Source organism: Engystomops pustulosus, chromosome 10, assembly GCF_040894005.1.
Source record: "Engystomops pustulosus chromosome 10, aEngPut4.maternal, whole genome shotgun sequence".
Classification (NCBI taxonomy): Eukaryota; Metazoa; Chordata; class Amphibia; order Anura; family Leptodactylidae; genus Engystomops; species Engystomops pustulosus.
This window is the reverse complement of record NC_092420.1, coordinates 61,249,310-61,271,552: the sequence shown is the minus strand read 5'-3', so window position 1 is coordinate 61,271,552 and position 22,243 is coordinate 61,249,310. Positions and strand designations below refer to the sequence as shown.

Below are 22,243 nucleotides of genomic sequence, written 5' to 3'. Positions count from 1 at the left end.
GGGTGACATAATTTACTATTTTCTTCACGTATCTATCTCAGTTGTGGCCACATCACATCTGCCTTTCTGCCTCAGCACTCGGCTGCTGCTGCAGAATCCAGGACCAACAAGATCCAGCAATAAAGTCTCCACTGCAAATTGTAAGTTCTGCAGGACTGTCGGGATACCAGGCCATTATTATTGCCATTTTACAAGCAGTGCATTTACAGCATCAGATCTTGAATAACTAGAGCTCATTATAGTACCTGAGCAATGGCTTCATGGAGATGTGCTGTTCGCTGATGATCCGCCATGTCTCTGTAAGCTGGATGACAATTACAACACGGCTTGCATATCCTCTTACCATCAATATCTTTTTGGCTACGATTCATCACTCCAATATCTTCAAATAGCCAAAAAGCTGTAAACATTACATTACAGTTACATTTGGAAGATACAATATCTGCAGAAGACAGAGATTAAATCAACTTGTTTCCAATTCAATTCCAACTAAAGTTAAGATCCGCAGAGAAGAAAGCATAGTACATGTATTGTTTATTGTCTTGCGCTGGTAGTAGGAGGCTGAGAGGCAGGTGGGGGTTAAAACCTGTCCTCTAGTTCAATGTACTTACTAAAGGGATACATTCCCTCCTAACCGGACCCACGTGAAGGGTGATGCCACACGTTGGATTTCAGTCCAAAACGCATGTGCAACACCACTACCTCTGCCTGGAAAGGCAATAGTTAAATGGGTGTAAGATGTTATCCAATTATGTGGCTGTATTGTAAACTGAATTGTGATTGGAGAGGTGCTACCAACTGACCTGGGGGAGTATAAAACCCCTTTGCACATGGTCCAGTCCAGACCTCATGGTCTTTCCACAGAGCAGCAGCCCAGACCTGCTGTCAGAGTGAACAGAGAGACAGTGGGGCACATGTTGCATAGTTTGGTCTCTCTGAGGTGCATTTTAGAGATTTTTGGTGGCTAGTTTTTGCACCTTATGTATGATCCTGTCTTTTTACTTGTGATACATGTTCAGTTTCTCCGGTCCTGGCAGGTGCAAATTTTGGCTTATTTTTGAGATTTTTTCGTTGCAAATGTCTCAAATCCACATGGACACAAGCCGTGTGAGGGGGGTATATGCAGGAGTGGACACTATCCATGTGAGGGGTTACATACAGGAGAGGATACAAGCCATGTGAGGGGTTATATACTGGTGAGGACACAAGCCATGTGAGGGGGTTATATGCAGGAGTGGACACAAGCCATGTGAGGGGTTATATACAGGAGAGGATACAAGCCATGTGAGGGGTTATATACTGGTGAGGACACAAGCCATATGAGGGGGTTATATGCAGGAGTGGGCACTACTGCTAATTTGGGATTTAACATGTTGCATTTTTAATGCATTTTGAAACCTATTACAGCAGCTGAGGAGAGGTAATATTCCTAATTAAAAAAAGAAAAAATGTTTTTTTCAGCTCACCAATATATTCAGATATGAAGGACAAATCGTGGCTGCACGGACACCTGGGCTGGGGAGCCAGAAGGAAACAGCAAACAAGAGAAGTGTAGTCCAGCTTCCAACAATAGGCAAAAATAGGTATAAAAATCCACTTTATTTAGAAATATATCATACTAAAAACATCAATGGACGTCCATGAGAAGAGAAAAACTGACGCGTTTCGAGCGAAAAAACGCCCTTAGTCGTAGCCTGACACATGGATAATGAAACAACTATTTAAATGTATGTGAAGAGTCACATGGTACAACTAGGCGGAGCCTGTAGGAATGCACACACGGAGCATGATAGAAGGAAAAAAACAGACAAAAATGAGTAAATTAGAGGAAAACCACAGATTAAAGAGATTAGTAAAGATACATAAGGTCATTCTTATAATTTAAACCCTGTGGGAACCTTGTTTGGAGGGAGAGGATCCAGAAAGCTTCAAGTGACCGTAGCTGTCTGGTCCAGTCTCCACCTCTACGGGGGCGTGGTAAACGTTCAATGGGAATGACGGACATAGTGGAGACATCACCACTGTGGGTTTCCAGAAAGTGTCTGGACAATCCCGATAAGCCTGAAGAAAGGGTAAGTTGATGTTTAGTAGCACCGCTGATATGTTCAGCGATGCGTTTTTTAAGCGGTCTGATAGTACAGCCCACATACTGCACATTACATAGAGAGCAAGAAGCTAAATAAACAACATGATCGCTCATGCAATTAAGGTGAGTATGGATAGGGAAAGATTTTTTGGTGACACAAGATGAGAAAATAGAGGTTTTGGTGATATATTTGCATATACTGCAACGGAGATGACCACATGTGGTACTACCCTTGTAAGAAAGCCAAGTAGGTTTGGGTTGGGAAAGAATAAACATGTTGGGAGCCACAATTTTACCCAGGGATGGTGCGTTCCTTGAAACGTACCGTACTCCTTTGTCTAGAATCTTAGATAGAATATCGTCTTGATATAAAATAGCAAGATGTTTTTTTATGATGTGGACAACAATGTGGATTGAATATTCCTAATTACATTACTGTTAACATTTGAATTTACAAAACGCATAGTAAACGCAATGTTAACACATGAGTTAACATGGCGTTTATATTGCGTTTTGTAAATGCAAATGTTAACAGTAATGAAATAAAGCAAATCACCTCTCCTCAGCTGCTGTAATTGGTTTCAAAATGTATTAAATATGCAATTAAACCGCTACATGTGACCTCACCCTTAGAAGCAACCAATAAAAAAAAAATGCTAAAATTTAAGCATTTTGACAAAAGAGGTTACTGTGCAAAATGTTAAACAGTTAAAGCATGTGAAATAATTCCAATTTATATGTTAAAATCGGGACCATGAAAAAAAAAACTTCCTTTGCACCTGCCCTGGACCAGGTGCAGATTTGCGCCAAAAAAGGCGCAAAAAAAGTGAAATGTTGCACGGAACATCTGAAAAAACAATGATACATAAGGCACACTGCATAGAGGTGCAGACAAGGCATACTTGAAAAAGAACAGAGTTAAATGGCGCAAAAACAGCTGAAATTTGACAATTTGCCTAGCTGAAACTATGATACATGTGCCCCAGTGTGTGCAGCACACCTTTAGTGCTGTCACAACAGAAACCAATCCTAGGAACTGAGTCAGGAGACTCTAATCCAGAGCTGCAACTTCCACAGTTTGGACACCGCTCCATCTCAATTCTCCCAGCCTGCGTCTACTATCAGGTTGGTGCCTTATCCTGCGGACACCTCTCCACGACCACCAGACTCTGCTGTTTCTGGTACTGAATTTGTGCTGATTTGCACAACCTTACCTCCGTCTGATCCCTGGATACGGCTGTCTACCACCACGGGCTTCACCATCCATTACCCTGGGACCTATGTTACAGACACTTGAGGGTTGCCCAAGGGAGAAGCAGTACATCAGCCTCTCCCTCCATATTTCTTGCACACACCACCTGCTGGAGACCTGCCAGGCTGTAGGACAGCCCTCCGGTCCCCATACCAAGCACTGTGACACTAGCGTGCCTAAGCCGCAACCGCCAACCACTCCGGTATTCTGGGCCCCGGCTGCCTCCAGGCCCCAAGAAAAGGCTAGGCCCCGGTGGGGGATGTTGCACATGCGTTTTTGCATGTTTACCATGCATTTGGCTATTGTGAACCTGTTTATCTTCATTTCTAGAAGTGTAGGCAGCTGTGAAACAGACTAAAAGCAGCCAAACACATGGTAAACATTACAAAAACATATGCATTTTTAAACAGATTAAAAACGCATGCTTTAAAATGGTCTAAAAGCTCAGCGTGTGGCATCACCCTAAGAGTCCCGCTCACTTGGCTGTGAATCTGTTTGCTGTTGGATTGTTCTGTATTTAGACCCTTGGATATACCTGACGATTCCACGGCTTCTTATTTGGACTTTGACGTATACCTGTTAGCTTGTGGTCACATGTACCGCTTTGATCAGTGCATGATCAGTAACCAGCGCCTGGTGTCTTGCATTTAAACAATCCTGGTACTTACCTTGGGCTTGCTGACTCTTGTAGTGCTCCATTCCCCTTTCCCCGCACCTTACTTAGTGTATGGAATATTGGAGGCCATCATTTAGGGCGGTTGTCAAGAAGACAGGGATAGGTGGAGGGCTTTGTGCTACTTCATTATTTCTGTCACACATCTTGATAATTTCCCTCTATTATGTTTTGAATCATTTTTGAGGCACGTGGGTTAGCATGCCCTTTTTTTTAGGGGTTTACAAACGCTTTGAGCTAGACATTACTCTAACCTCTTAACCATAAGGATCCTCAGTTTGTAGCATTGTCTTCCCATGTCATAATGGGGCTCATTTACTAAGGCTCGCGCTACTCACTTTTGTCGGACTTTGCACCTTTTTCTGGGATTGCATGGCTTGGAAAGGTATTTAACAGGTGTCTGCACTGGGATTGTGTCGCATGCCAGTTGCGCTGCGCTGACGTGCCGTCAACAATCCGACTGAGCTCCGGATTTAACTTTCCAATTGTGTTGCAGGACAACGCACTTACATGCACCACTTAAAAGAAGGTGAACTCTGTTGGACCTGAGCGGGCAAGCGACACATGCAGGATATCGGGCACATGATCTTAGTGAATCAAATTGTATTTAAGCCTACATTTTTATTATGAAAGGACCAATATGGAAATTTGACATAAATCTTGACACTATACAGTATATGAGTAACCTACCCTGTAGACACCTTTTCATAGGTCATCTATCATAAAATACCTGATGAAAATCACTATTTTCCTTAAGTATATTAAAAAATCATTTTGAATGAGGAATATTTGGTGGAAAATGGAAAAACAAAAACCGTATTACTGCCCCTTACCATATAATACTACTAAATCCTAAGACTCATCATGTAACATCACTATGTATAAATTTAAGTGACTAAACACCATGTACAAATTAAATTGCTTAATCAGAATAATCCTGATGTTGCGCATTTTAAGAAATATCCCATGAAATGGAATAAAATACTTACGTTGAGCAATGACTGGAGAAAGCCATGAGCGGGTCGGCAGCACAGCGTGTGAATATAAATGCATCTCTGGAGTCATTATGAGGCAGAGGGACCGGAGACAAAACTCTTCTTGTTCTGATGTTAGGCTGCAGCTTCATTCACATGAAACTACCCAGTGCAAAGATAACCATTCAGTCCAAATGTAGATGATAATCCTAGAAGTGATGGAGGTGACATACAACATGGAATAAGTCACAGCGTGTCACCATGATGCAGCTCATATTTTTATGTCATATCAGAACTAATATTGTAATGGTATTCTGTGGCATGAAAGCCATGGATGTTTTCATATAATTTAAGATTTTTTTTCAGAATTAAAAGATTCCCACAAAAATAATTTTTGTTAAAGTACACTTATTTTGGAACTTGGAAAGATATTTGTGAGTTATCCCTACCCCTTATGAACCTTGGTCATGATCAGGCCCCAACTAAAACCGACTTCACACATTCAGACAGTGACATACAGACTGTATATCTCTACAATGTCATCACAGGGAAAACTAATGGCTATCTTTTGGGGACAAGTAACTAACTACTCATCATTCGAACCAAGACATTAGGGTCTATGTTAGTGTCATCTATATTGAGGTCAATGTATGGAGGGAGGAGATAAACTGTGACATCATCTACTGTCAGTAGTGATGTAATGATGGGTCAGTGTTATCTATATAGAGGTCATTGTACAGGGAGGGGGAGGAGATAAGCTCTTACATCATCTATTGTCAGTAGTGATGTAATGATGGGTCGGTGTTATCTATATAGAGGTCATTGTACAGGGAGGGGGAGGAGATAAGCTCTTACATCATCTATTGTCAGTAGTGATGTAATGATGGGTCAGTGTTATCTATATAGAGGTCATTGTGCAGGGAGGGGGGAGGAGACAAGCTGTGACCATCTTTTGTCAGTAGTGATGTAATGATGAATTGTTATGGGTGGTGGTGTTATCTATAAAGAGGTAATTTTTGTAAGTACAAGAGGAGAAAATTTGTGATTTTACCTATTATCAGTAGACATACACTCACCGGCCACTTTATTAGGTACACCTGTCCAACTGCTCGTTAACACTTAATTTCTAATCAGCCAATCACATGGCGGCAACTTAGTGCATTTAGGCATGTAGACATGGTCAAGACAATCTCCTGCAGTTCAAACCGTATGGGGAATGTGGCATGGTTGTTGGTGCCAGAAGGGCTGGTCTGAGTATTTCAGAAACTGCTGATCTACTGGGATTTTCACGCAAAACCATCTCTAGGGTTTACAGAGAATGGTCCGAAAAAGAAAAAACATCCAGCGAGCGGCAGTTCTGTGGGCGGAAATGCCTGATGCCAGAGGAGAATGGGCAGACTGGTTCGAGCTGATAGAAAGGCAACAGTGACTCAAATCGCCACCCGTTACAACCAAGGTAGGCAGAAGAGCATCTCTGAACGCACAGTACTTTGAGGCAGATGGGCTACAGCAGCAGAAGACCACACCGGATGCCACTCCTTTCAGCTAAGAACAGGAAACTGAGGCTACAATTTGCACAAGCTTATCGAAATTGGACAGTAGAAGATTGGAAAAACCTTGCCTGGTCTGATGAGTCTCGATTTCTGCTGCGACATTCGGATGGTAGGGTCAGAATTTGGCGTCAACAACATGAAAGCATGGATCCATCCTGCCTTGTATCAACGGTTCAGGCTGGTGGTGGTGTCATGGTGTGGGGAATATTTTCTTGGCACTCTTTGGGCCCCTTGGTACCAATTGAGCATCGTTGCAACGCCACAGCCTACCTGAGTATTGTTGCTGACCATGTTCATCCCTTTATGACCACAATGTACCCAACATCTGATGGCTACTTTCAGCAGGATAATGCGCCATGTCATAAAGCTGGAATCATCTCAGACTGGTTTCTTGAACATGACAATGAGGTCACTGTACTCAAATGGCCTCCACAGTCACCAGATCTCAATCCAATAGAGCATCTTTGGGATGTGGTGGAACGGGAGATTTGCATCATGGATGTGCAGCCGACAAATCTGCGGCAACTGTGTGATGCCATCATGTCAATATGGACCAAAATCTCTGAGGAATGCTTCCAGCAGCTTGTTGAATCTATGCCACGAAGAATTGAGGCAGTTCTGAAGGCAAAAGGGGGTCCAACCCGTTACTAGCATGGTGTACCTAATAAAGTGGCCGGTGAGTGTATAATGATGGTGTATTCTACTGAAGTGATCCCGACTTTTGTAATCCTGTTTGTGAAGTAAAAGACTTGACTGTACATAATACCTCTACAAATTTAGCAAATGTCAGTCTTTTTTTGTTTTCAATAATAATCGATTGTGAATATTTTTTTAAACAATTACTTTGGTTTGAAAAAACCCTAATTTTCTGATGACAGACAAATAAAATATGATCTAATTCAGCAATTATTCAACAAATGGATAAATGCTCTAATAACAAAACACACACACACTACAATTTCGTAAGACAGATTTTTGTTTCATATTTTGGGTTTTATTAAAAACAGCCATCCTACAATTTCCTAGACGATTTGGACGGATTTGAGCATGTCAGCAAGGACAAAGCTCTCATCCCAGAGCATGCCCGGTCTCCTCAACTGTTTCTCTAAACCTCCTGCAGTCTCTTTAATGTTCGAGATGTCATGAGTTTGTCCAGAATGAGGGCGGCAAAACAGGATTTCATTCACTTCATCCTCAATCTTTTGTACATAAATCAATGGGAAAACCTCATGAATAGTCTTTATCACTTTCCCCTTCAAGTCAGGGTCACGACACACAAGGTTTAGAATGAAGATTCCTGTAAAAGAAAAAGACAAAGGTTTTAAGTCACTAACGTGGTCATTTTTACAAGGTGATGAGTTTATTAGAAAGTCCAGGTACTGAAAACAATCTCAACATGTGTCCCGAAACTGAAGTCTACAGTAACAGTCACCCACACCAGTTTTCTGCAAGTTAAAAATCAATTGGGAATGTCGAAGTAGAATGTAAGGCAGACAATCCTCTAAATCTCCCTATACAATCTCCCTACCATTATCCTTCAAGATCCTGTGGACCTTCTGTAAGAAAGGCTTCTCCACAAACGCTGGAGGCGGGCAGCTCATTCCAAGGCTGCTGTCCTTGCTGTCCACATCAAACATCACCACATCATACAAAGATTTTCCTAAAGAGGAGAAAGTTTAGAAAAGGATTAACAAGTTACTCATCAATATGCCAAGCGTGGATAAAAGATCAGTCACCGAGTGCAAAAATACTGAGGGAGGTATCTTTATTTTAAAGGGGTTGTCTGACGGCTGCTTTCTTACACAAACAGCACCACGTCTGACCACGCTCAGCTGTATAGGGATGAATGGAGCTTAGTTGCAATACCACGCACTACCTCCGGTAAGGTTTGGCGCTATTTTTTGGAAAGAATCCGTTTTTTCCAAACAATAGATACACTGCGTCATGCATACATATTTTTCCTGGGGCCAAACAAACTATGTATCCTCTTTCCTGGGGACAGGCGTATATACAGAACAATCCAGAGAACAGGGGGCCTAGAGTGGAACATCAGGTTGAACATGCATTCTGCTGCTCCATTCCATTGTGTGGCAATGTCAGAAATTGTAGAGTACAGCGCTCTAATTCACAGTCTATGGGAGTGCTGAAGATGGAAATTGCTGAGCACAACGCTCTAACAACACCATATGATTGAATGGAGCAGCAGGACGTATGATAAACTTAAAAATAAGTACCCCCAATATTAAAATGATTGGGGGATCTCTTTCTAGTGATCGTGAGGGGGTCCTGGCATTTTGCCCCTCGGAATCAGCTTATTATCCTATATACTGTGGATAGGAGAAAACTTTAGACCTGGACCTGTCACTAGATTTTGACCCCCATGACTAACAATGCCTGCTGATAAAGGGTTACAAGTCCTCCCCATATCACCTAAAATTAGCTGCAAGTGAGGCACTGTTCCTGAATTACAGCAGATTAGATTTTCTGACTCAGGTCTGGTATCTGAGACACTTCTCTCTTGGGCTGGCAGTGAACTACGCCACATTATTAAGCCTGACAGCTCTGTGTCTCTTCAAATCACTGCTCTGCCTCCTTGTACTTAGGGACCATCTGCTAATATTAAACTACAGACATATAAACCCATGTACAGATGGGAAATATTGTGTACATTTTTTACATGGTGCCTTGTGTTACATTCATGACAAGTGACCAGAATGACATCATCGCAGGTCCTTTAACCTTCTCGCGACAGCAAACTGTACCCAATGCATGTGATCACATAAAATCACAGCAGCCTCCATGGCGGATGCAAAGGAATAGAAGTCCATGGAGGCTGCTGTGATTTCATGTGGTTAGATACATGCATGAGGCACTGTTTGCTATTACTAAGAGGTTAAAGTATCTGAGACAATGTCACTCTGGTCACATGACGTAAACTGAGACCAGTAAGGAAGCATAAGGCATGGGGATGAGTAGATGGGAGGGGCCAGATAAGCAGATTATATAAAATATATATATATACATACATATATAAATAAAAGGTGATTTATGTAGATGTAAGCAAAACAATTTTTAGCTAAAAGAAGGGTGTCAGTCAGTTATTAGGGCTCTATAGGAACATGCCATTGGCTGTGTATGTGCAAATGTGGTGGCAGGTTCCCTTTAAATAATTGGTACAACCCCTTTAATAAAATAAACCAAAGTAAAAGTAGCAACTGCTTTGAGACACAGGCTACAGATCACCAGAGGTTCTGCAGCTGTTGCTGTAAGAAATCAAGGACCAGTATATACCAAGGCAGGATCGGTAAAAGGAACATTAAAACATAGCAGAAATGCCCTAACCTTTCCCTGCCAGGTCATTTATGTGAACCAGCCCATCGGCGAGATGAACCTTGAGACGATCATCAAGACTGAAGCCAAACCAGCGACAGGCAACATCCAGCACCGCAGAGTCTATTTCAACAGCTTCAACTTGTGCCCCCAGGAAATAATCATGGATAAAGAGCGACAGACTGCCTCCACCGAGTCCTACCACCAATACCGAAATGTGCTGCTCTGCAGAAGAAGAGAAAAGTATTTCACTAAAAGATGTTACAAAAATAACAAAACATTTTACAGACTGGAAAAAGGATCTTCAGATCTTGTTTCAAGGGGTATTCTACCTCTCATCAATCCCTCAGTGGAGGAGTGACCTCTGGGAACCCTCACTCATCCAGAATCAGATATTTTAAGCAGAGCACATCAAACATATATAAAAGGACATCACTTTAATCACAATGAAGCCAACATTGTAGCATTCTAGACACAATTACCGCACTGTAGTCTTATCTGGGAGCCTCCAACCCCGTCCAGGGAATTCTTTCAGTTGCGCATGGTGTACTTCAGTGATGGTGAACCTTTTATAGGCCAAGTGCCCATACTATCACCAAAACCAACTTATTTATCACAAATTGCCAACACGTCAATTTATGCAGTGCCTTAAGCTCACAGCTCTGTCACAGCTTTCAATCGTATCAGCATCCTGAGGACACCAATACAGTAGCTTGAGAAGAACAATCGCAGGGGCGTGGATAGTGCAACACGTCCTGGACTTCCTTGGTTTTGTGTGGCGAATTCCATGCTGGAGGTCACAGCTTAAGTGCTAAAAGAGAGAACTCCGAGTGCCACCACTGGCACCCGTGTCATAGGTTCCCTTTAAATAATTGTGTACTGGTTGGCCAATGATTGCTTACTACGTAGCCCTTGTTGTTGGCTTAGGCTGCATTTACATAGAGTGTAAAATAAATATAGACGTGTGTGGTGATGCTCACCAATGCGTTATGGGAGGATAAATGGGTGCTATCATACACACCCTTGTATCCTCGGGTAAAGAATTTTCAGTGAGAAAGAATTTTTTTTTTATATTACTATTTTCTGCATTTACACAAACGTAGCCATGCAGGCATACATCCGGCACCATGGAGAGGAGGAAATGCATTGTGTACGGGCCACGCACAAAGGGAAAGATAGGACAGTGCCGCACGTGTGGCTCCGTGCGGCCATTGCCGTCTATGGGGGACGTAAATGGTTCCCATATGGTTGTGTGCATACAGCCTAAGCCCTGGGCACAGGATGTTTGTTGTAGGATATTTGCACTTGACCTCTGTTAACACTACATTGGTTTTTGTACCGAACAGCAGGTGCTGGAAGAACCAGGCCTGTATAAGGTTATTTATTAAACAATTCCACATTCTTTATTACCAGAGGCTATTGTATTAGATTTTTGATCTCTCTGGGGGCTGGCCTATAGAGAATTGCAACCTCAATTTCCAAATTCCCTCAGGAGTGTACTATTGTACTTTTTTAGATCTCACATGCATCAGTGTGTCTATGTAATGTTGGAAATAAAGCTGAGGTTTATCACACTATTGATTGTATTCCTATTGATCACTAGATCACAATTCTGAGGCGTCTTAATCATTAACAAGTATTCTGTCTTACCAGAGGCGACTCCGGGATTGTGAAGCAGAGACAACCCAGAAATCATGGCTTTATGGTGCTCACAGCACAGGTAACTCTTGTCCATCACATGTGTGGTCTTGGGGTCTAAGTTGTCATTTGCTTTTTGCTGCTTCTTTTTGTCTTTTCTCTTCTTTTTCTGACCTGGAATAAAAGAGAAAAACCAAAAATGCTGAAAAATGGAAAATGCAGTATTAAATACCCGCATGCTTTTATACAGTACAATAATCCATGTGAGACTGCATTTTCGTGCACAACTTATAAAACGTATGGAAAATGCATTACAGCCAGCATGAAGTCAAAAGGATTTGATATGCTCTAGGCCTGGTAAATGGGGGCACTCTCATATTTGGTTTACTATGAAGGCGATTTTTAGTAAGCCAGTTATATTTAAAGCAAATTAAAGGGGTTGTCCACTTGCAGTAAATAATTGATATTGTTTGTGTAATAAAAAGTTATACAATTTTACAAAACAAAAAACTTTCTCAATTTCTCACAGTTTCTAGATTGCTGCTTACTGTTATTCTATAGGTGGTTTACTTCCTTTGGATAATAACGGTCCCTGGTCATGTGATGTCACACAGGTGCACGGTGCCTTAGTTTCAATGTGTATTCAGAGCTGTGTGATGTAATGAGCCATGCACCTGTGTGACATCACATGGCCAGGGAATGGTTTCTATCCACAGGAAGTAAACTATGAAGCTTCCTATTGAATGACAGCAAGAAGAGGAAAACTGAGAAATTGATATTTTGGAAAATTGTATAACTTTTCATTCCTCTCGTCCTACAGGCAGCACTGATGGGTAAGAGTCTGGAGTCCTAATTATGACAGAAGAACACAATAACAATGTTAATTAACAATAAATCAATTAACCGACTGCCCTATAAGTATCCTAGGAGTCAAGGAAGAGGCGTGTTTTTTTCTTCTGTCCTAATTAGGTTTACTGCCAGTATCCTCTTGCTCCCCTGAGGCCTGGGCTGTGGTGCACGTCCAGCAGGGTAGAAGCAAATGTCTTACCAGTGGCAATCCTGGTGAAATTACATTCTGAGGCTGTCCTTCCCCCCGTGGTGGCGGAAGTCCAGTATTTTCGGAGTTTCTGGATAAACTCCCCTCCTACTGCGTCTCCCATTGGAAGCGGGAACCGCTGTATTCTCAGGTACGGCTTTTGAATAAGCAGAGAAGTGGAGGTCAGATTTGTGTTGCACTCAATACTTTGGGGTATAGCTGCTGTATTGCCGCATCTCCCCTTCCTGAAGCCACCATCTGCTATGTACCGTAAGGTGGTTTCTATATTGTTGTGAACAAAGCTCTTGCTAACCTTAGAGCTCAGCGCGTCCCCTGCATCCTTTTCTTATGTTAGAAGGATTTGGTTGTTAGCCCGGGTGTCGCCTCTGACCAGGTGCATTGCATTTCCTGTTGGGATTGTTTTAAGGCTGTACTGTTCAGGTATGCTCTCTGCACCTGCCAGGCAGCAGAGTCAGTCTGAGCTTAAGGTTTGTTCCTTTCATGAGTGCCCTTGTTTCTTCATTTGGCATGTCCTAACACTTGTTGTTTGTGTTACAGATGTCCAACCTTGGTAAAAGGTAGAGAAAGTCTCATCATAGAGACTGTATTAGCTGTGAGCAGCCTATACCGGATGATTGCCCTGATGATGTTTGTGCCCCTTGTGCAGCTCCTGCTCAGACTTCAGGAGGAGATGTCTTTTTTCAGTGGATGAAGGAAAAGATGTCTGCTGTATTTGATGAGATGAGTTCAAAGAAAAAGAAGTCTAAAAGACATCATAAACGTAGAAAACATCATAGGCAATCATCTTCTATATCTTTGCCTTCTAGTAGCTGCTCAGAAGCCCAGATAATTTCTGGGGATAGCCCTGAATCGGAAGGTTCTGGGCCAGATGTATCTGAGGATTTTTTTCTGTTTCACAAAGATAAAACCTCTACATTGATCAAGGCGGTTAAAAGTGTAATGGAGACAGATGAGTCGTAATGACTCTGTTAACCAAGATGCACTTTTTTATTTTCCCAGAAAAAAAGCCAAAGTATTGCCTAGTCATCCTGATCTTAAAGTCCTCTTTGAACAGGGTTGGTCTAAGCCTGAAAAAAGATTTGATTTAGGGTCTCGTTTTCGAGCAGTATACAAAATCGACCCTAAAGAATCTGAAGAATGGGAATTGCCTCCCAAGATTGATATCCCAGTGGCTAAACTATCTAAAAAATCTATTTTTCCTGCAGATGAATCTTCTTTACTTAAAGACCCTCTTGACAGGAAAGCTGACGCTATGCTCCGCAGAAGCTATCAGCTCTCAGCAGCCATGGCTAAGGCATCTCTTGCTACTGTGCCTGTTGCACGAGCCTTAAGATTATGGCTAAGCCAGATTGGTCGGGACATTTTGGATGGAGTCCCTAGAGAAGAAATTTATGAGAATTTGTCTTCTGTTAAACTTGCAGGCGATTTTCTGTGTGATTTTTCTCTTGACTCTTTAAAACTTGCATCTAAGAACATGCTAACGGCTAACTCTGCACGTCGTGCCCTGTGGATAAAGCCCTGGACAGGGGATGTAGCTTCCAAACATCACTTCTGTTCACTTCCCTTCCACCCATCTTCCTTGTTTGGGAAAGACCTGAAGGAGGTGTTGAAGAATCTTAGTGAAGATAAGGGGAACTCTTTTCCACAAGTAGCCAGTACCTCCAAAAAACCGAGCTTTCCACCTAGAAAAGCAAGACCTGAAAGACCTTTTCGTGCATTTCGTAACCGACGTAGAGGAGTTCAGAAGTCTAAAGACAGAACTATCCTCCACAGTAAAAAAAAACGAGAAGCCTGACTTTTGACGCCATGCCAGGTCTGTCTCCAGTAGGTGCAAGGGTGGCAGACTTCGCTCACTTATGGACAGACATCACATCCGATGCTTGGGTACTGTCCACCGTAAAAAACGGATACGCTTTGGAATTCGACAAGACTCCGCCAGAAAGATTTTTGAGTACAAAAATCGAGAAATCTCAGATCCTTCCCTTGTTGCACGAATTTATCCAAAAAAGAGCTCTAGAAGAAGTCCCTTTGTCAGAAAGAGGGAAAGGAGTGTACTCCGCCATATTTGCTGTACCAAAGCCAAACAACAGGTGGAGATTAATTATAGACCTCCGCTATCTAAACAGATTCTTGACCAAAATTGCATTCAAGATGGACTCCATAAAATCAGCCACCGCCATTCTACAGCAAAGCAACTACATGGCCAAAATAGACCTGGCCGATGCCTATCTCCACATTCCCATCAGGAGAGGTCACAGAAAATATCTGAGAATAGCAATTGTGACCAATTCAAGAACTCTTCAATACCAGTTCACCTGTCTGCCATTCGGCATTACATCAGCCCCTCGCGTCTTCACCAAGACCACCATAGTTCTGGCGGCCGCACTGAGACTTCGGGGGATACAGATCGTGCCCTATTTGGACGACTGGCTGATTATAGCAGAGAATCAATCTCTCTTGAAACTTCATCTTCAGATGACAATCGATCTTCTACAACAACTGGGTTTCCTAATCAATTGGGGAAAATCCCTTCTTATTCCAACAACCAGAATTCAGTTCCTGGGGTTTATTCTCGACTCCTGCAGTATGACTATTCATCTTCCTCAGGAGAGAATCTTGAAAATCAAGCAGTCCGTGCACTACCTTATCAAGACAAGATGCACAACGGTCAGAACAGCCATGAGGGTCCTGGGTCTGATGACTTCAATAATAGAAGCAGTTCCTTGGGCAAAGGCACATTTCAGACAGCTACAACTCAACATTCTGGCTGTTTGGAACAAATCTCCAGCAGGATTCAACAAACCGATTGTACTAACTCCTCAGACCAGAGTCAGCCTCGGTTGGTGGTTGAGGAAGAATTTGGCGTCCGGCAGATCTTTACGTTTTGTTCAACCCCAGATCCTGACAACCGATGCCTCATCCTCAGGTTGGGGGGCCCACCTCGGCAATCTCTGGGTTCAGGACAAATGGAATTACACAGACAGGACTCTGTCCTCAAATCAAAGAGAATTGAAAGCCATTTATTTAGCCCTGAAATTCTTTTAGACCCAGCTGAAAAAACAGCATGTGAAGGTACAGACCGACAATCTGTCATGTGTTTATTACATAAGCAAGCAAGGGGGTACCAGGAGCACACCCCTCATCAAACTGTGTCAAAAGATTATCTCCTGGGCCGAGGAAAACCTTCAGAGTCTGTCAGCAGTCCACATTCGAGGGTCTCTGAACACTCGGGCAGACATTTTAAGCCGCTCTCAACTAAGACCAGGGGAATGGTCCCTGAACAGTGTTATCTTCCAACAGATTGTCAGTCGGATCGGTTGTCCACAAATAGACATGATGGCGACCAAACAGAACTCGAAGTTGCCAATGTTTTGCTCTCTTTACAGGTCAGACCAACCCTATGCAGTGGATGCCCTGTCTCTTCCCTGGACCAACCTGTTCATTTACATATTTCCTCCGATACCGCTCATTCAGAGGATACTTTACAAAATCAAAGAAGAGAAACCGAATGCAATTCTGATCCTACCATTTTGGCCACGCAGAGTATGGTTTCCTCTTGTAATGAGGTTGTCCAAGGGCGAATATTGGAAACTCCTGCAGTTCCACATCTCTTGGAACAGATGGGGTTTTTCCATCCATCACCACAGAAGCTACAGCTTACGGCCTGGAGATTGAGAAGAAGACCCTAACAGGTCTAGGTCTTTCATCCAGAGTTATAAACACATTGTTGTCAGCTAGAAGACCAGCGACCATTAAGTCCTATGGTAGAGTTTGGAAAGTCTTCACATCCTGGTGTTCAGATAATTCTGTATCTGAACCTTCAGTCTCAGATATTCTTACTTTTCTACAGGACGGCCTTGATAAAGGTTTAAAACCTGCTACCTTGAAGCTTCTTTTTAGTTGCCGTTTCCACTGCTAGAAGAATTTCAGAGCTGCAAGCCTTATCCTGCAAAGAGCCATACTTACAGATAAGACCAGACTGCATCATACTAAGACCCGTTCCATCGTTTCTTCCTAAAGTGGCCTCAGTTTCTAATTTAAATCAGGAATATTATCTTCCAGCTTTGTGTCCAACTCCTGCTAATGCTCATCAGCAAGTTCTGCATCTTCTGGATGTTAGAAGATCCGTCTTGACTTATCTAGAGAAGACAAAATCTTTTAGAAAATCTGAATCTCTGTTTCTCCAATTTCAAGGTCCCAGAAAAGGGATGAAGGCCTCTGCAGCCTCTCTCTCTCTATGGATAAAGCAGAGTATTTCTATGGCTTACAGAGGCTTGGGACAACCTTCACCTTTACAGATTAGGGCTCATTCTACAAGATCTACTGCTACTTCCTGGGCAGAGTATGCAATGCTCTCTATAGATCAGATCTGTCAAGCAGCTTCTTGGACTTCTTCTAATACTTTTGCTAAACATTACAGGCTGGATGTCTCCTCAGCTGGCTCAGCCTTTGGCGTATCGGTGCTATCTACAGTGGCTTCGAAAATTTGTCCCCCCCTTTGATTTGCTACCTAAATCCCATCAGTGCTGCCTGTAGGACGAGAGGAAGATCTTAATTTTGCTTACCTGAAAATTTCTTTTCCTCGAAGTCCAAAGGCAGCACTATTATATTCCCTCCCAATAAAATAATTTATTTATTTTTTTTTTTGCTGCATAAAACACGCCTCTTCCTTGACTCCTAGGATACTTATAGGGCAGTCGGTTAATTGATTTATTGTTAATTAACATTGTTATTGTGTTCTTCTGTCATAATTAGGACTCCAGACTCTTACCCATCAGTGCTGCCTTTGGACTTCGAGGAAAAGAAATTTTCAGGTAAGCAAAATTTAGATCTTATACAAAAAATAACATTTATTTGCTGAAACTGGGCAATCCCTTTACGATACTGATAAATTAGTGAGACAAGAGGAAGCCTGCACTACACTAAGGCCTCATTCTGACGGCCATAATGGGGACAGATATCATTCTCGATTGATACCCATGTGGCCTGGCCACGTTGCTGTGAGCACACGTTGTCTCACTGCACTGTGAACGGAAAAATATAGGACATTTCCTATATTCCGCTGTGTCACCGCACCGGCCCGATGCTTCTCTATGGACAGCGTGCTGGAGGGGTGAACACACGTTCGGATTCTGGCTCTGTCTGTAGTGTCAAACAACTGATAGTCAGGGGTTGGGGTGTCAAGGTCCCATTTAACCCAAAAATAGATCATTAAACCTGCAACACCCAGGTAACTCAGGTTGGCGTTCAAGCGATACAGACTTCAAATACAACAGATATCGAGTCTTGCTGTCCTTACCACTCTGAGTGTTACTTGGCAGTAGTCGAGCCTCAGACTGAACTACATTTTGATTACTTAAGAAAATAAGACGCCTGAAATAGCTAGTTCCGTCCCCTCGTACGTCCTCCACCACGTACTCCCCACTCATCTCACTCCTGCCACGATACTGGACTGTGCGGACTCCAATGTCTCCACCCGCTGACAAAAATGGGACCTGTGCAAAAAATGTGAGAAAAAACAAGACACAAATTGGAATTTAAGTATAAATTGTGAATGGTAAAATGTAAAACATAAGTGAAAGCTTTTTCGTAATCAATCTTCCCTGTTCTAGTATAAAAGATCTGGTTTTCTGCCAGCAAACCCTTCAGAGTATAAAGTCCTCCATCATCCCCCTGCACCCATGTCTACATGAGCTTAACGCTGCAAGAAGATGTCACACTTGAGCAGTCAGCTCCTTAAATTTGTCAAGTCTCCTCTCTCACTGCATCTGGCAGATTCTGACTCAGCAACACTGGACAGACTATTGCACCAGAATGACACATTGCCTTCCACATTGAAATCTTCTTTTTTGGAAAAACTCTTCTTGTAACCAACCTTTTTTTTGGAATTATAGGGGTACCTACAACTTACCTGCTGGTTATCAGGCAGCCCTGGAGGAGCGAGCTCCAGCACTTTGGCAGACAGCTCTGACTGAATAGCTTCCATGCTATCGTACTGCTGATCTCTATGTAAGGCCACGACAAGAAGACGACGAAATCCAACGCTCCCTGCCAATTGTCTCCGTCCAGTCTCTGAACCGAAAAGCCACTCTGTTTCCCTTCCTTGTGGAACTGTACAATAGGTACACAATGTTAGAGGCCACAACAATAAAACATTTAAACATATAAACGCTTCTAATGAAATAAAGGTTTTGTACAAGCAATAGTTACCATTTCCCCAGATTAGGGACCAATTACTACAACAAGGGACTTGAGCCCATTATTACCCCTCTTTCCATGATCAAAGTAAGGAGAAGTCTGAAGCATACATCCTGCTCTAGTTACTAATCCATAGCAAAATGCAAAAAATATATATATATGTTGGTTTTGTATATTAAATGCACCAAATGGCATGTTCAAATGCCCTCATATGACTGCCAAACTCACATCCCTAATAACTCAAAGAGAGTCAGCAGAAAGTGACCGAACAAAGTGCTACTAGTATGTTGTCAAACAGATTAAAACCTCTCCGATCATGTTTCTTTTTCGTGGCCCAGTGTGGTGGCATCAACTTTGAAGTGAAACGTAAATTGGTTGCATCCAGCCACTGGTATAGAGGACTCAGCACTGAAGTCAAGCTCTCCCCATCTCAGGACCTCCTCTATACGGTTCTTGACATCATGCAACAGACTTCATGAGAAACAATAATTTTCTTGGATGTAGGGTCATCAATTACAACAGAGGGGACGTTCTGATGCAGGGAGAGCTTGACTTCAGTATTGAGCTCTCAGCCTCCATGACTTTATATATTCATCTTACATCTTACTTCAGAGTTCATTTTCTAGATGATGCCAACACAGTGAGTCATGAAAGAATAAGGATCTGGAAGGTGTTAATATGCTTGACAACCACAGACACCCCAGCATTCAACAGAACAGGGGACTGCAAGTCATACTGTCCCTTACAGAATGGGACTCGTAGGATAGGCAACAATGTAAACTGTCCTAGATGTCCCATTAAAGACAATGTAACAGAGCGGTCACCCATTCTGCCAATCCCCAGATCAGTCATTGGACAAACAATTTGTTATAAACCCCTTTAACCAGCATTTCCTGCTATTACAGAGAGCAAAGCTACAGAGGACACTCACTGATAAATATAGCAAAGTGATTGGAGTGAGAAGGTCGTATGGTTGGACTATCCACGACATGAAAAGTATAGCGTGTTCTTCCAGAGACCCCGTCACATAAGTCCAGTGACACCTCTGGGGAACCCTGGTTCTGGTTCAGCCGGTTTCTGATCAGTGCATAGCGCTGTCGTTCCTTCACCATGTCCATGAGTTCGTTAGTGCTTCCACAGCGGACAGATTTCCCCCCCTCATCATCTGGCATCATTTCTAGGACTAGAGGAAAACCTGGCATCTCCTTAACTTTAGTCATCACGAAAACAAAGACTGGTAAGGGAAACTGACTGCCCGACTGCTTACTGCTGCTCTCGGAGACCTGGTGTATACGAACCATCCATCCCCCCTGAGAAAACTGTGTGACCAATTTCTCCAACACATGGGCTTGTGCCAGGGATACACAAATATAGCGCCCACCACACTGGAGGACCCGGCCAATTTCCGTCAATAGCTTAGTAGCCGTTTCTAGAGTGCCAGCTTCTGTGTCCGTGAGTATGGCATCCAGTGTCCCCTTATCCAGCACAGCCTGGAAGTGGGAGTCCGTAAACGTAGTCTTGGTGGCATCCATAAGTTGATAGGTCATGTTGGGCCGTTGACTGGCATTGCGCTCATTCATCTGTCTTATGACCACCTCGCTGACGTCAATGTTTGTCAGATTTTGGCATCCAGCATCATAGAGACGTTCACTCAGCTCGGAGTTGCCACATCCCACAACCAAGACCTGCCAGGAAAGAGAGAAGATAAAAACCAAAGTTACTTCAACACGTTATGTTAAGAATAAGTATAAACCTACAGATAACAAGAACTCAAACATTTCATTGTCTGGGAGCTCCACTTATTCCAATACTATAGGGGCCCCTGTTACATATAAGAATCCATTCATAAGGACTAGAGATAAGCGGATCTGATCATATTGCCGGATTGGCTGCCGAACAGCCAATCCTGTGCGGGAAGCATTTATGATACGTATAGGAAGAAGAGCGTCCACTTCGGGTGTGCCCTGCATGACCCTGACATATTGCCGGATTGGCTGCCGATAGCCAATCTGGCAAACGAATGCCCCTAGCAAAGAGCCGTGGCTGGTAGCTAGTGGCATTAATTCCCCATATTGGTTGCTCAGCAGCCAATCTGTCAATATGTCTAGGTTGTGCGGGGAACCCAAACCAGATGTTCTCTAATTAGGACCCTCATCCTATGGGTATTACAAATGCTTCCTGCACAGGAACTCTGTGCAATCCCTGGGCTGCAAACAATGGATCCTTGGTACGTTTTTCCAGTCCATTTGTATGTTAAACAGTGCTCAGACGTAGAACCACAAAAAAAAAAAAAAAAAAAAAAAGATTACTAGCATGTCCCAATCAAGCTTGGAAGATTTAAATGACTTCTCTAACAACTGATCCATAAATATGAATGTCACACTGCTGACAGCTGTATGTGCCATCCAGATTTCTCCCAATCCCATACACTTACATGGAAAGGCCCAAGCCAAAAACCAAATTACAGGAATAGTTTTTTTTACATCCTCCACACAAATCGGTGAATAACTATTCAGACTAAAATATTGATGACCTAAAATAAGGACAGTTCATCAATATCTGGACGAATTAAAAGGCATACCCACTTATAACTAGTCTTTCTCAATCCCAGAGTCAAGTATTTGTGGGTATTTCATTTGAAACCTGCACTTACAAAACATGGCCAAACGCATGTGTAATCAGAGGTAACAGTGGGCTGCAGAAGCGCCACAGGGCATCATATGCAGGAGGCAACAACACGCCGGGACTTGTGGTGGCGCTACGTGTATGACAGGGACAGTAGGGGGCGCTCTCGCACCTTGTCTTTAGGCTTGATGTACTTGTGCAGCACCGCACACAGCTCCAGGTAGCCGCCATACCACTCAAACGCGCGCTCCCCCCGGCGCCTGAAGAACTGCTCCCAGTACTCGCTGGAGGAGAACTCCTTACTGCTCTTCGGTAACAGGTTCATGGCTAGCACACGTGCCGCAATCACTTCCGGGTCACTTTGGTGGCTAGTGGAAGTGCGCGCTCCGATTGGCCATCGACTTACTGGCGCACCTTCTGATTGGTCAGAGGGCGGGAACTGCAGGGGCTTTGCTTCTGCTTTCTGTCTCCATGTGCTTTATGTTGTGATGTGTGACAATGGTGTTATGTCTGTGACGTGTGTGATCGCTGTGTGTTATACAACGGTAATTGCTGCGTCTATTATGACAAAAATGCCGCGTCTTCAGGCAGCATGTTATAGAGCAGGGGAAGCTGAGCAGATTGTACATAGTGCCTTATCTGCAGGCAGCATGTTATAGAGAAAGAGGTACAGGTTATACAGTGTCTTATCTGCAGACTGCATGTTATAGAGTAGGAGGAGCTGAGCATATTGCACATGGTGTTCTATCTGCAGATAGTATGCCTTAGAGCAGGAAGTACAGGTTATACATAGTGTCCTATCTGCAGGCAGCATGTTATAGAGAAGAAAGTACAGGTTATACAGTGTCTTATTTGTA

The 22,243-nt window shown here is 43.0% G+C and overlaps 2 protein-coding genes across 3 annotated transcripts in view; both read right to left on the bottom strand.

The window, feature by feature from the left end:
* The window catches only part of DNM3 (dynamin 3), a 154,868-nt gene extending 149,792 nt beyond the window's left edge, over window positions 1-5,076 (bottom strand). The window contains exons 1-2 of the mRNA XM_072129170.1: window positions 5,001-5,076; window positions 246-400 (exon numbers count right to left, since the gene is read on the bottom strand). Of these exons, the coding sequence (XP_071985271.1) occupies window positions 246-400; window positions 5,001-5,076 (231 nt within the window). The remainder of the gene's footprint in view (window positions 1-245; window positions 401-5,000) is intronic.
* A 2,437-nt stretch (window positions 5,077-7,513) lies between these two features.
* Window positions 7,514-21,813, bottom strand: METTL13 (methyltransferase 13, eEF1A N-terminus and K55). Of its 2 annotated transcripts, none has more exons than XM_072126655.1 (8): window positions 21,559-21,813; window positions 19,693-20,446; window positions 18,475-18,674; window positions 17,863-18,058; window positions 11,519-11,680; window positions 9,881-10,093; window positions 8,067-8,198; window positions 7,514-7,835 (listed from the first exon to the last, which is right to left on the bottom strand). In XM_072126655.1, exons 1-8 carry the CDS (start codon window positions 21,709-21,711, stop codon window positions 7,561-7,563), a joined length of 2,085 nt encoding a protein of 694 aa, XP_071982756.1. In that variant the 5' UTR covers window positions 21,712-21,813; the 3' UTR covers window positions 7,514-7,560. The 2 variants fall into 2 exon arrangements, with proteins under 2 accessions (XP_071982756.1, XP_071982757.1); XM_072126656.1 differs by lacking the exon at window positions 21,559-21,813 and adding an exon at window positions 21,415-21,540.
* Window positions 21,814-22,243: the final 430 nt, after the last annotated feature.